This window comes from Aegilops tauschii, chromosome 4 (genome assembly GCF_002575655.3).
Source record: "Aegilops tauschii subsp. strangulata cultivar AL8/78 chromosome 4, Aet v6.0, whole genome shotgun sequence".
NCBI classification, from domain to species: domain Eukaryota; kingdom Viridiplantae; phylum Streptophyta; class Magnoliopsida; order Poales; family Poaceae; genus Aegilops; species Aegilops tauschii.
The window spans coordinates 520,619,038-520,633,531 of NC_053038.3; the positions used below are offsets into that span (position 1 = coordinate 520,619,038).

General features: G+C 47.9%; 2 protein-coding genes across 2 annotated transcripts; both read right to left on the reverse strand.

The window, feature by feature from the left end:
* Positions 1–4,544: 4,544 nt before the first annotated feature.
* On the reverse strand, positions 4,545–5,645 carry LOC109785289 (germin-like protein 8-5). The gene is made up of 2 exons (XM_020343882.3): positions 5,441–5,645; positions 4,545–5,314 (listed from the first exon to the last, which is right to left on the reverse strand). The coding sequence occupies exons 1-2, from the start codon at positions 5,559–5,561 to the stop codon at positions 4,746–4,748; spliced, it is 690 nt and encodes a 229-aa protein (XP_020199471.1). The 5' UTR covers positions 5,562–5,645; the 3' UTR covers positions 4,545–4,745.
* Positions 5,646–11,375: 5,730 nt separating this feature from the next.
* Positions 11,376–12,538, reverse strand: LOC141021414 (germin-like protein 8-5). The gene is made up of 2 exons (XM_073497236.1): positions 12,277–12,538; positions 11,376–12,150 (listed from the first exon to the last, which is right to left on the reverse strand). Exons 1-2 carry the CDS (start codon positions 12,488–12,490, stop codon positions 11,582–11,584), a joined length of 783 nt encoding a protein of 260 aa, XP_073353337.1. The 5' UTR covers positions 12,491–12,538; the 3' UTR covers positions 11,376–11,581.
* Positions 12,539–14,494: the final 1,956 nt, after the last annotated feature.

A 14,494-nucleotide genomic window follows, 5' to 3' on the forward strand; every position in this document is an offset into this window, starting at 1 on the left:
TTGATTGTAGTTTCTTTGGCTGTGCTTTTCGCTTGTGATTCTGTTTGTGTTTAAGTGATTGTTTCGAATATGCAGTGGATGTATGTGTTTATATAGGCGCAACGAGCAGTGTGAACTTGTGGGCAATAGACATAGTCAACTGGAATCGACCAACGGATTGAAATGGTCTCTGGCTCCTGATTGATTTATTTTGCCTAAACTTTCAAGTTCCCTTTTAATACCCCTAATCTACTCCATCATCTGATGTACGGCTGAGTAGTAATTGTGATTATTACTCATCTCACCCAAGTCGCCACAATGCATGCAGGGCTGGTTCCAGCAAAAGTCACCACACATCACCATAGTTTATTAGATATCCAACTCGCTTTGGTTTCTAGCACGTATCATATACTTGGTCCTGGTGAAAACTGGTGCGCACAAGGTCATAGTCAAAGAGCAGTTGGACAAGCCAAGTGATGTAAAGCAATCGTTTTCTACCTCGAGGCCGGCATAGACAAAGTCATCTTTTTTTTTGAGACAAATAGACAAAGTCACCTGCTTAGCTTGATCTACGTGGGCCTCCTTGGTCTATGGCTTCTAAAGCGGAAAGTTCCTTCTGCATTTAAACTACGGAGACCTGTGGTGACTTTTGCTAGAACCAGCCTTATGTTACTAGTCTAAGTTACTCCCCACTATGACCAGCCTTATATATATATATATGTTGCTGTCCCTGTTATCATCACATTAATCACATATTTACCTGGTCAAATTTCTCTCAAAGTGGTTAAGCACATTAATCCACATACACGTAAACAATGACGATGGGGAGCAAAAACAATTCATTGTGATCTTAGTAAGAGTAGTTAACGCCCCTCTTGCTAAGAGTTTGTTCATGACCAATTCAGTGCGTCCAGTTGGCCTTTCTTGACTAGTCTCATAACACACCTCAACTTGCGTGGTTTGTTAGAGTAAACAATGCATCCAATGATATTAGGCCGGGTGGCCACTCATAAATGATTAATTTCTTGGAGGTGTGTGTTGGTAGTCTTGATACAGAAAAGATGTTTCCATCAAACGAATAAAAAACTTCTAGGAGTCAAAACGTAGGCTGTCCTCCTAGACCACACAAAGGCGATCTCCATCGCCGGCCGCAGGCCCCATCCTCTCATCCTGCCCTCGCCGTCATCGGTCGGCACCATACTGACAAAGCACCGAGTGGCGGTAGTCAGCGATGGCATGTCCCTCCTCTCCCCTCAACACCCCCATCTATGTGGGCTACTTACAAAAAAGGGTTTCCCCCCCGCTTTGTATTACAAAGCAACCACCGATACAACCAACGATAGGTGCTGGGGCCGCAGCACAAACAAGCCCAAAGAAAAACAGAGAAGAAAGAAAGAGAAACAAATGCCAACAACGGCAGATCAACGAAACGAAGATGACCGGCAACCGCTGCACCCTCCGGAGAAGTACCACCACGCTCCCAGCACTCGAAGCGCCGCGTACCAAGCAACACCTTCAAGAAGGAGGCGACGATGACGCCGTTGTTGCCCAGACTAAACCTAGGGTTTCCCCCGGTACGCGGGGGGCAGTGGGGGGAGGGTGTATCCGACGCCCTTCAGGAAGGTCCGGCGGCACCCACAGGAGTCGCCGCGTCGGGGCTGGACGAGCCGCCAGAGATTTCTCCCGACCCAAACCCTCCCACCACCCCAGACGAACCATAGTGCACCGCCCATCACGCCTCCCACCAACATGTGCCACCACGGTCACCGAATCAACTTCGCCGTCTCCCTGAGGTCACCTACACAAGACCTGGAGGATGGGAGAAGAGATAGTGAGCTCGGGGGGCATCCGCAACGTCGCCGACGTGAGGGGACAACCACCGCCACCGCCGTGGAGCCGACCGGTCGCACGGACAAGAGGCCTGCCAGGCGCCGAGGCCCGGCCGGACCCAAGAGGGTCCAGACAGCCCCTGCCGTCACGCTGCAGCTCGCCGGCCGACGAAGCCGCCACCGCCCGCAGACCACCGCCTCCTCGCCATCAACCAGGGGGCAGCTCGCTGCGCACCGAGTCGCCGGCCCGCCCTAGCCCAGATGGAGCACGAAAGGGCCCATATCTGGGTTGCGCGGGTGCCGCCGCCCACCAGCACCGCCACGCGGCCAACGGCCGCGCCACCGCACCAAGGACCCCAAAGCCCACCGGAATCCCGCCGCCGAGCCACACCGCAGCCGACCGAGCTGCACCACCGCCATTGGGAGGCCCCCGTGCCCCCCATGAGCGCGCAGGGAAGGAACGGCCTGCCGCCGCCAGCGCCGCGCGGGCAGGGCCCGGCGGACCATGCCGGCAGTGGCGGGGAGGGAAAGGGACGGGGAGGGGGGCCGGATAAGAGGGAGCGGCAGCGGCCTGCCCGTCGCCCGCGGGGGGGGGGGGGGGCGAGCGAGCGGACGGGAATGCGGTGGAGGGGGTGGGGGAGAGGGAGGCGGGGCGCGCGCGGCTGGCAGCCGGCGGCGGCGGGAGGGGGCGGCCGGCAGTGGCGGCGGGGCGGCGAGGGGGTGGGTGGGTGGGGGGAGGAACCCTAGCCTAGCTCGCGGGGGGAAGGGGAGAGCTCCGATGTGGGCTACTCTAGACCCCAGCAGTGGCGCCACTGCAAGCCCATGCCGTCGGAGCTGGGCCAGTTGCCTGAGGCGGCATGGCACGACCAGTGGGGACATGTTCCACCTCACTTGTGTCTGTGGATCAGGAAATTTTGACCGAAGTCGACGCTCGCCCAAATCAAGGGCAGCACCATGGTCGTTGACCTATGAGGGGTGATTGCGACAGACAAGGTATGGCTGCACTTCACCGTTCGTGGGTGACGCTCATCCGATGGTGAGCTCCTCCATGCACCAACCAGGCGTGGCCATATGGGGTCACTGGCAGTCTTGGCTCGACCGGATCTGGTCATGGCTGTGGGCTTAGGCTAGACCAAGCATTGCTAGGGTTTGATGTCCTCCACCGATGATCTTGGACCATCATGTGGGTGGAGGTGCGCAGGGTTGGAGTTTTGGACGCCGGGGCGGCGACCCTGGATGGCAGGCTGCACGTTAGCTCTCCATTGAGTAGCATGGCGGTGTTTCTTGGCCATGGGGGTGGCGAGGTGCATTGTGGCTAGTAGTATTGGTGAAGCTGTCGCTGTCGGTGGTGGCCAAGGACTTATCTTGATATAGAGTTCTTGACCTGTTGTGGTGGTTCTGGTGGCCTGAGTCCCCCTTGGCAAGGTGTCGGGGAGGGTCTGAGTGAAAGCTCAGAGCATCAACGCATGTGGCCGTGATGCTTGCAGGTGTCGTGTCCCTCTTGGGCGCATCACCGTGGCTCTCTCCTCCCTCCCAGTTCAGGATGAATACGCTTGTCCACCCCAACAGACACGGTGGTAGTGCCGCATCGCGTCATGACCCTCGTGGGGGTGTTGCCGGTGAGTGACTATCTTTTGTCGTGGTTGCGTGTTCAAAATGGTGTGGAGATCCAATGGAACCTACCTCAACTCTAATAACTCGTATTATATAGTTTACACCTATCTTTTACACGCGACGACGTCCTCCTTTCGTTCTGCCTGGTTGTCGATATGGATGCGCTCCTCGATTCAGAGCAAGAGGATAGAGGGTCCTCTCTGGAGGTAGTTGGGCCGTGACGGTGCAACAAAGTCCAGTGGTTTCTCCTAGGTGGCGCGTGGTTTGATGTTGGCGGCGGTTCTGGTTGGGTATCCAGATGGTCCAACCTCTCTTGTGCTTCTTCTCGGCGGCATCTCGAGGCATCTAGTTGTGCACTTTCTGTGTTTGTTAACATGTTTGGCTTGTTTTGCTGTGCTTTTCTTTGATCATCTTGTATGGGGATTTCCTTAACACCATTTATCGTTCGGCTGTGTAGCTTCCTTTATAAAGCGGGTAAATTTGTTTCGAGATAAAATGCTTCTATCACCAGCTTGTTACGAAGAAACAATTCAAATAATAATCATTTTAGGGTTTTACTAATAATCATTTCTTTGTCTTTATGCATGTTTACCATATATGTTGGAGCTGATTTTCGAAACCTGATCCTCGGAGTGCCCAATTTTTAAAACTTAGCAAAAATCATATAGTTCTTAACATAAGACAAAAAATAACGCTCATATGTCTTTTGATACAATAATCCACCTCATTGATTTCCAGTAAAGAAACCATCAATCAAACTTACAAGAGTTTGAACCAAAAGGAAGCTAAAACAAAACATGCTGGAAAATCGAGCTAACAATAACAGAAGCAAATTCCATAGCGAAGGGACCACAAATTACTTATTACATGCACCAGAAAGCGAGATACCTCAACAACGACCCCACGATGCAACTTTTGCACATTCAACTTTCACATTTCAATCCTGAGCACAACCGGATTCCAACCATGGCGTACTTCACATGTAGTGCAAGATAATCCTAGGTGTCCACTCTAGCATCAAATATATATTGAATTGTCATATAATAATCTATTATTTCGGAACAAGGCAAAAGGAACCCAGAATTTTGATTTATTATGATAAATACAACACATCAGATTCCAAAAGAAGCAAATGAGATCATATTAGTGTGATAAATACAATATTGTCAATTATTCAGAAGGTAGAAATACATTCACTGATTACAGACACATAATGGCATGACGTATGCTCCATTTATTTTATAGATTAGGATGCATATCTAGGAACTCAACCATGTCCTTCACTTGTGCACTGGTCTTCCGGGTAATTAACAAAGGTCTGACTTAGTAGTGGTTGTTCTCCCAGAACTGAGCCTGGAGATAGTCTATTGTATTCTTTTCCACCTGAAATGCCTTGGCAAGAACATCATCTGATATTGCTGGGTCTGACCCAAACACTGCATTGGCAATTGTGATAGCCCCTGGGTTCTGGCTGCTGAGCGCGGCAATTGCAACAGCGGGCTGGTGGGGGTTGGGGTTGAATTGGAAGTGGATGAGCCCCACGGGGAAGACAAACACATCACCTTTGTTGAGCACCTTGGAGAGGAACTTGTTTCTGTTGGGGGCGGGCTGGTTGGATGTGACAAAGCCAACATACAGTGTCCCCTCGAGCACCGTGAGGATCTCAGTAGCGCGAGGGTGCGTGTGTGGTGGGTTTTGACCCAAGGGAGCATAGTCGATGCGTGCAATTGAGATGCCGAGGGTGTTGAGTCCAGCAATTTGCATGACGTTGATCAAAGTGACGTTGGATCCAACCTTGTTGGGTACCCTAGGCTTGTCGAGGTTGGCCGCCTTGAAGAAGTCGTCCGCATTGACCTCCATCGGGTTCTTGCAAACAAACCCATTGACACGGACTGGGGGCACAAGAGATGTACATGTAAGCTCAGATTTTTACAACGTTGTTTAGACTTGCATATAATTTCCAGAAATAGATTTCAACGTATATATTTGGTGAAAACATGATGACAAACGGATAGTACCTGGTGAATTCATGTCGGCGACACAAAAGTCCTGGAGTGGGCTAGGATCAGAAGCAGTGGCCTGCCATGAGACCAACGCAAGAAGTGCAGCAAGGAGAAGGAAGGAAGAGGAGGATGCCATTTCGTTTTTGTGTCTTTGGCTCTTCTGTTCTCTCGTCTTCCTATTTCTGTTTGTGGCGTGAGTGACGATGGTTTGAACATGCAGGGGATGCATGTGTTTATATAGGCTCAGAACTTGTGAGCAATAGAGAAGGTCAAGTGCACCCGATCAACAGATTGAAATGGTCTCTGGCTGCTGATTAAACTATTTTGGATAACTTTACAAGTTCCCTTTAAGACATGTTTTCCCTTCAAAGAAGCAATGTGAAACTTTCTCCTGAGTCACCACAATGCATGCAGGGCTGGTTCCAGGAAAAGTCCCCACCCCTCACTATTTACGGAAATAGTTTAAAGATAAATAAATGAAATATCACTAGTGTAATTAGATACAGTTATCATATACTTGGTCATAGTCTGAAGTGGTGGTCTGGTGCGCATGCACAAAGTTAGTCAAAGAGCAGTTGAGGAAATCCAAGTCATATAAAGTCATCAATTGTTTTCCAGCTCGAGGCCGACCTTGACAAATTATGTCACCTACTCATGCGTGGGCTTGATTCATGGGTGCCTGCATGACTTCTAAAGAGATATAGAGTGACTACTACTCCTGTTTTTTCCAGAAGTTGATATATATAGAATAATGTGTGCAATCGAGCTTTTCAATCTATAAAATTAAATATTTGCCAGTAGATTTGTCATGATTTCCAGAAACATAAGACGACGCGGCAGATTGTGTCTGAACAAGGAAGAAATCAAGGCAGGTCGATCCACACATGAATCCACCTAATACATCTGCTATATGTAGCAGCCCCTGTACGTAATCATCACGTCAATCTGGTATTTACTTGGTCAAATGTCTCTCGAAGTGGTTGAGTATTTTCAGGAAGAAGAGGCGACATTAGTGGACGAAGTGCCCAACCAAAAGGAGAGCTGCCACACAGGCCATGACGATGGAGAGCAGGAACTTTTCACATGATCTTAGCAAGACTAGCTAACATCTTGCAAGGAGTTCTATCAACCTGTTCTTTCGTGAAGTTATAATAAAATACGTGTAATCTATCTTTTCAAACTATGACATTAGTGTAAGGAAATTATATATTTTCCACCAGATTTGTCATCAAATCTGACAACAGAAGACAACGCGGTAGCTCTACCGGATTGTGTCGATAAGGAAGAAATCGAGGTGTGTGGATCCATGCACGAATTCACCTAATACAACTAATATATCTAGCAGCCCCTGTTATCATCATGGTAATCAGATAAATCTTTACTTGGTCAAATTTCTCTTGCAGTAGCTGAGTATTTGCAGGATGAGGCGACGACATTAATGGACCTGCCTAACAAAAGCGGAGAGATATGACGATCTTAGTAAGAGCAGTTAGCATCCTCTTGCTAAAAGTTTTATCATGACCTGTTCAGGGCATAAATCTAATTATGTCGGTTTCCTTTCCTGCCTAGGTTCATGACACCAAACCTCACTCATAAACTGATTGATTTGTCAGAGGTGTGCTTTGTAGGTTTGATAAAGAACAGATCAAAATATTTCCATCAGACGAATAAAATGCTTATATAACAAGCTTTTGTTCCAAAGAACCAACTCAGTTAATAATCATTTCTTGTATATTTATGCATGTTGTCTATATATGTCGGAGCTGGTTTTGGAACCTGGTGTTCGGTGTGCGTAGCTAGTTTCTAAAATGTAGCAAAAATCATATTTCTAGTTCTAAATTTAGGAAGAACAAATAACAATCACATGTTTTTTTAGAGAATGAGACACCTCATCAATTTCCATTAAACAGCCGACTTATCAGATTTACAAGAGTTTCGAACCAAAAGGAAGCTAAAACAAGACATGCAAGAAAATAGAGCTAATACTATATTTGCCACTGGACTTGTCATGAATAATACTATGCACAAGATATAATTATACATTTAACAATGTGTGTTAACAACTTAACATACATAAGATTAGAAAAATCATGTTCAGAGATGTAATGGAATATCATGAGTCATCCGAGTGATATCAAAAAAAGAAAGAAAAATATTAGATTGCTTAGAGACGTTAGAGTCTAACAATATAAGATGGCGAAGTAGTTAACGGATGGGGTCAATGAGGAAGAAATCAAGGCACGTCATTCCATGCATGAATGCACCTAGCTAGCACAACTATTATATACTCTCCCTGTCCCGGATTACTTGTCGTCTGATATTAGGCACGACCTTTCTTGACTAGGCTCAACTTGCTTGATTTGTTAGAGTAAAAAATGCATCCAATGATATTAATCCGGGTGGCCACTCATAAATGATTATTTTATTGGAGGTGTGTGTTGGTTGTCTTGATACAGAAAAGATGTTTCCATCAAACAAATAAAAAACTTCTAGGCGTCAAAACCTAAGCCATCTCCACTGTCGGTCGTAGGCCCCCGTCCTATCATCCTTCCCTCTCTGCCATCGGTCGGCACCATGCTGACAAAGCACCGAGTGGTGGTAGTTAGTGATGGCGTGTCCGTCCTCTCCCCTCAACTCCCCCATCTATGTGGGTTACTCTAGACCCTAGCAGTGGCGCCACTTCTAGCCCATGCTGTCGGAGGTGGGCCAGTTGCTTGAGGCGGTATGCCATGACTAGTGGGGCCGTGTTCCACCTCACTCGTGTCTGTGGATCAGGGAACTTTGACCGAAGTCGACGCTTGCCCAAATCAGGGGCAACACCATGGTCATTGACCTATGAGGGGTGATTGCGGCAGACAAGGTATGGCCACACTCCACCGCTCGTGGGTGAGTCTCTCCGATGGTGAGCTCCTCCATGCATCAACCCGGCGTGGTCATATGGGGTCACTAGCAGTCTTGGGCTCGATCAGATCTTGTCGTGGTTGTGGGCTTGGGTCGGCTCAAGCCTTGCTAGGGTTTGATGTCCTCCACCGATGATCTTGGACCAGCATGTTGGTGGAGGTGCGCAGGGCTGGAGTGTCGTACGCCGGGGCGGCGACCCCGGATGGCAGGTTGCACGTTAGCTCTCCATTGAGTAGCATGGTGGTGTTTCCTGGCCATGGGGGTGGCGAGGTGCATTAATTGTGGCTAGTTGTCTTGGTGAAGTTGTCGCCATCGGTGGTGGCGAAGGGCTTATCTTGATCTAGAGTTCTCGACCTATTGTGGTGGTTCTAGTGTCCTGAGTCCCCCTTGGCAAGGTGTTGGGGAGGGTCTGACTGAAAGCTCGGAGCTTCATCGCATGTGGCTGTGATGCTTGCGGGTGTCATGTCCCTCTTGGGCGCATCGCCATGGCTCTCTCCTCCCTGCTAGTTTAGGATGAATACACTTGTCCGCCTCAACAAACACGATGGTTGCGGCGCATTGCGTTGTGACCCTCGTGGGGGTGTTGCCGGTGAGTGACTATCTTTCATCGCGGCTGCGTGTTCAAAATGGTGGGAAGATCCAATTGACCCTACCTCAACTCCAGTAACTCGTTCTATCATTTGCACCTATCTTTTACACGCGACCACATCATCCCTTCGTCCTGCCTGCTTGCCGATATGGATGTCACTTCTCAATTCAGAGCAAGAGGGCAGAGGGTCCTCTCCAACGGTAGTTGGGCCGTGACGGTACGACAAAGCCAAGTGGTTTCTCCTAGGTGGCATGTTGTTTGATGTTGGTGGTGGTCCTGGTTGGGTATCAAGGTGGTCCGGCCTCTCCCGTGCTTCTTCTCGGTGGCATGCTCGAGGCATCTAGTTGTGCACTTTCTGTGCTTGTTAGCATGTTTGGCTTGTTTTGCTGTGCTTTTCTTTGATCATCTTGTATGAGGATTTCGTCAACACCATGCATCGTTCTGCTATGTAGCTTCATTTATAAAGCGAGCAAAATTTTGTTTCGAGATAAAATGATTATATCACCAGCTTGTTACGAAGAAGCAATTCAGATAATAATCATTTTTGGGGGTTCAGTAATAATCGCTTCTTTTGTATATTTATGCATGTTTACCATATATGTTGGAGCTGATTTTGGAACCTAGTCCCCGGTGTGCCAAATTTCTAAAACTTAGCAAAAATCATACAGTACTTAACATAAGACAAAAAAATAACGCTCATATGTTTTTTGATACAACAAGCCACCTCATCGATTTCCATTAAAGAAACCGTCAATCAAACATACAAGTTTTGAACCAAAAGGAAGCTAAAACAAAGCCCGCTAGAAAATCGAGCCAACAACAACTAAAGCAAGTTAGATAGCAAAGGGACCGAAACTTACTTATTACATGCAGCAGAAAGCGAGATTTTTTTTTAGAAAAGGAGGATGACCCTCGGCCTCTGCGTCTGGGCGATGCATACGACCAGTTTATTAATTATTCTCACAAGACCTTACAAAGCCAAACAACAGCAAGACTAAAGCCACCGTCTAAGCAACAACTGTTGCTACACCTATCCAATTGATGAAGGGGCTCAGATAGTCTGGGCCTAATACCAAACAGACATCGCAGCCAAACCTAAACATCTAAGACCTGAGGTCCCAACCAGGACGCCTGCCGGGTATGTGGCACCTACCAGTCCGGCGCACTCCTCAACCAGGACGCCTGCCAGGTATGAGGCCGCCGCAGCCACCTGCCACCAATCCATCTTCAGAGCTGTACTGTTGCATGTACCGTGCCAGGTCTCTCTGCCATCGACGCCACCACGACGCTCGACAGCGTCGTCCTCCTGCGCGAGTCCATCCTCCCACAGCAAACTCTGAATCTGCACTGTGCCACGCCGTCAAGATCCATCGCCATCAGTGTGCAGGATGAATCACCGCTCCACCAAAGAATCCGTCCTCTGGTCCCTCGATCACGTGTGTACCTCCAAGAATGACGCCCCAAGGGAGGAACAACACCAGAGCGCCGCCGTCATCCGATCATCTGATCTAGGGTTTCCCCAGGAGGTAGCAGAGAGTAGGCTTGAACTTCTCCACGGCGATGCCTTCAAGAAGGGAACGACGCAGATAGCGCCGCCACCGCCGGCCTTAGCAGACACCGAAGGCAAGTTTTCACCCAGATCAGTTCGAAGTGATCCAAATCTTGTGCACGGGCTGCCGTCACCACCAGCACCACCAGGCAGAACCCTGGAGCACCGGCAGATCAGCGAGCCGCCGGCACCACCGCATCCAGATCGCCGGCCACGCCGGGCCGCCGCCATCCCCCGCGCCGTCCGGGTCAGAGACGGAGCCGCCGACCGCGCACGGGGATCACCGCCGCCTGCACACGCCGGAGCGCCGACGAGAGCCCAGCGCCCGCCACCGCTTGCCGAGGGCCGCCGCCGCGCGCCCCGAGCGGACTCCCACGCACACCAGGGGAAACCGCGAGCGTGAGCCCTGCCGTCGCCCCCAAGCCCGCGCCGGCGCGCCCCGCCTCCAGCGCGCCGCCAACAACCGCCGCGATCTGCCCGCGCCAGATCCAGCGAGTCGTGGGAGAAGAGATCCCGCCGCCGCCGACGCCGACCGGGCTTTGCTCGGCGGCGCGCCCCAGCGGCGGCGAGGAGGAGAGGTCGGGGGAGGGACGAGGACGCGGCGGCGCTAGGGTTCCCCCCGGTCGCCGCGCAGGGGCGACACGGGAGGAGTTGGGCACATCTGGGGATTCTCAGGTGGTACCTCAACAACAATTCCAGGAAGCAACTTTTGCAAATTCAACATTCACATATCAATCCTGAGCACAACCGGGTTCTAACCATGGCATACTTCACATGTATTGCAAGATATTCCTAGGTGTTCACCCCAGCATCAAACATATATTTAATTGTCATATAATAATCTATTATTTTGGAACAAGGGGAAATGAACCCAGAATTTTGATTTATCATGATAAATACGACACATCAGATTCCAAAAGAAGCATATGAGATCATATTAGTGTGATAAATACAATATTGTCAATTATTCAGAAGGTAGAAATACATTCACTAATTACAGACACACAATGGCATGACGTATGCTCCATTTATTTTATAGATTAGGAAGCATATCTAGGAACTCAACCATGTCCTTCACTTGTGCACTGGTCTTCCGGGTAATTAACAAAGGTCTGACTTAGTAGTGGTTGTTCTCCCAGAACTGAGCCTGGAGATAGTCTATTGTATTCTTTTCCACCTGAAATGCCTTGGCAAGAACATCATCTGATATTGCTGGGTCTGACCCAAACACTGCATTGGCAATTGTGATAGCCCCTGGGTTCTGGCTGCTTAGTGCGGCAATTGCAACAGCGGGCTGGTGGGGGTTGGGGTTGAATTGGAAGTGGATGAGCCCCACGGGGAAGACAAACACATCACCTTTGTTGAGCACCTTGGAGAGGAACTTGTTTCTGTTGGGGGCGGGCTGGTTGGATGTGACAAAGCCAACATACAGTGTCCCCTCGAGCACCGTGAGGATCTCAGTAGCGCGAGGGTGCGTGTGTGGTGGGTTTTGACCCAAGGGAGCATAGTCGATGCGTGCAATTGAGATGCCGAGGGTGTTGAGTCCAGCAATTTGCATGACGTTGATCAAAGTGACGTTGGATCCAACCTTGTTGGGTACCCTAGGCTTGTCGAGGTTGGCCGCCTTGAAGAAGTCGTCCGCATTGACCTCCATCGGGTTCTTGCAAACAAACCCATTGACACGGACTGGGGGCACAAGAGATGTACATGTAAGCTCAGATTTTTACAACGTTGTTTAGACTTGCATATAATTTCCAGAAATAGATTTCAACGTATATATTTGGTGAAAACATGATGACAAACGGATAGTACCTGGTGAATTCATGTCGGCGACACAAAAGTCCTGGAGTGGGCTAGGATCAGAAGCAGTGGCCTGCCATGAGACCAACGCAAGAAGTGCAGCAAGGAGAAGGAAGGAAGAGGAGGATGCCATTTCGTTTTTGTGTCTTTGGCTCTTCTGTTCTCTCGTCTTCCTATTTCTGTTTGTGGCGTGAGTGACGATGGTTTGAACATGCAGGGGATGCATGTGTTTATATAGGCTCAGAACTTGTGAGCAATAGAGAAGGTCAAGTGCACCCGATCAACAGATTGAAATGGTCTCTGGCTGCTGATTAAACTATTTTGGATAACTTTACAAGTTCCCTTTAAGACATGTTTTCCCTTCAAAGAAGCAATGTGAAACTTTCTCCTGAGTCACCACAATGCATGCAGGGCTGGTTCCAGGAAAAGTCCCCACCCCTCACTATTTACGGAAATAGTTTAAAGATAAATAAATGAAATATCACTAGTGTAATTAGATACAGTTATCATATACTTGGTCATAGTCTGAAGTGGTGGTCTGGTGCGCATGCACAAAGTTAGTCAAAGAGCAGTTGAGGAAATCCAAGTCATATAAAGTCATCAATTGTTTTCCAGCTCGAGGCCGACCTTGACAAATTATGTCACCTACTCATGCGTGGGCTTGATTCATGGGTGCCTGCATGACTTCTAAAGAGATATAGAGTGACTACTACTCCTGTTTTTTCCAGAAGTTGATATATATAGAATAATGTGTGCAATCGAGCTTTTCAATCTATAAAATTAAATATTTGCCAGTAGATTTGTCATGATTTCCAGAAACATAAGACGACGCGGCAGATTGTGTCTGAACAAGGAAGAAATCAAGGCGGGTCGATCCACACATGAATCCACCTAATACATCTGCTATATGTAGCAGCCCCTGTACGTAATCATCACGTCAATCTGGTATTTACTTGGTCAAATGTCTCTCGAAGTGGTTGAGTATTTTCAGGAAGGAGAGGCGACATTAGTGGACGAAGTGCCCAACCAAAAGGAGAGCTGCCACACAGGCCATGACGATGGAGAGCAGGAACTTTTCACATGATCTTAGCAAGACTAGCTAACATCTTGCAAGGAGTTCTATCAACCTGTTCTTTCGTGAAGTTATAATAAAATACGTGTAATCTATCTTTTCAAACTATGACATTAGTGTAAGGAAATTATATATTTTCCACCAGATTTGTCATCAAATCTGACAACAGAAGACAACGCGGTAGCTCTACCGGATTGTGTCGATAAGGAAGAAATCGAGGTGTGTGGATCCATGCACGAATTCACCTAATACAACTAATATATCTAGCAGCCCCTGTTATCATCATGGTAATCAGATAAATCTTTACTTGGTCAAATTTCTCTTGCAGTAGCTGAGTATTTGCAGGATGAGGCGACGACATTAATGGACCTGCCTAACCAAAGCGGAGAGATATGACGATCTTAGTAAGAGCAGTTAGCATCCTCTTGCTAAAAGTTTTATCATGACCAGTTCAGGGCATAAATCTAATTATGTCGGTTGCCTTTCCTGCCTAGGTTCATGACACCAAACCTCACCTGCCCCCTTTTGTTAGAGTAAATAGTGCATCCAGTGACTAGGTTGGGAGGCCACTCATAAACTGATTGATTTGTCAGAGGTGTGCGTTTGTAGGTTTGATAAAGAACAGATCAAAATATTTCCATCAGACGAATAAAATGCTTATATAACAAGCTTTTGTTACAAAGAACCAACTCAGATAATAATCATTTCTTGTATATTTATGCATGTTGTGTATATATGTCGGAGCTGGTTCTGGAACCTGGTGTTCGGTGTGCCTACTTTCTAAAATGTAGCAAAAATCATATTTCTAGTTCTAAATTTAAGAAAAACAAATAACAATCACATGTTTTTTTAGAGAATGAGACACCTCATCAATTTCCATTAAACAGCCGAATTATCAGATTTACAAGAGTTTCGAACCAAAAGGAAGCTAAAACAAGACATGCAAGAAAATAGAGCTAACAATATATTTGCCACCGGACTTGTCATGAATAATCCTATGCGCAAGATATAATTATACATTTAACAATATGTGTTAACAACTTAACATACATAAGATTAAAAAAATCATGCTCAGAGATGTAATGGAATATCATGAGTCATCCGAGTGATATCAAAAAAAGAAAGAAAAATATTAGATTGCTTAGAGACGTTAGAGTC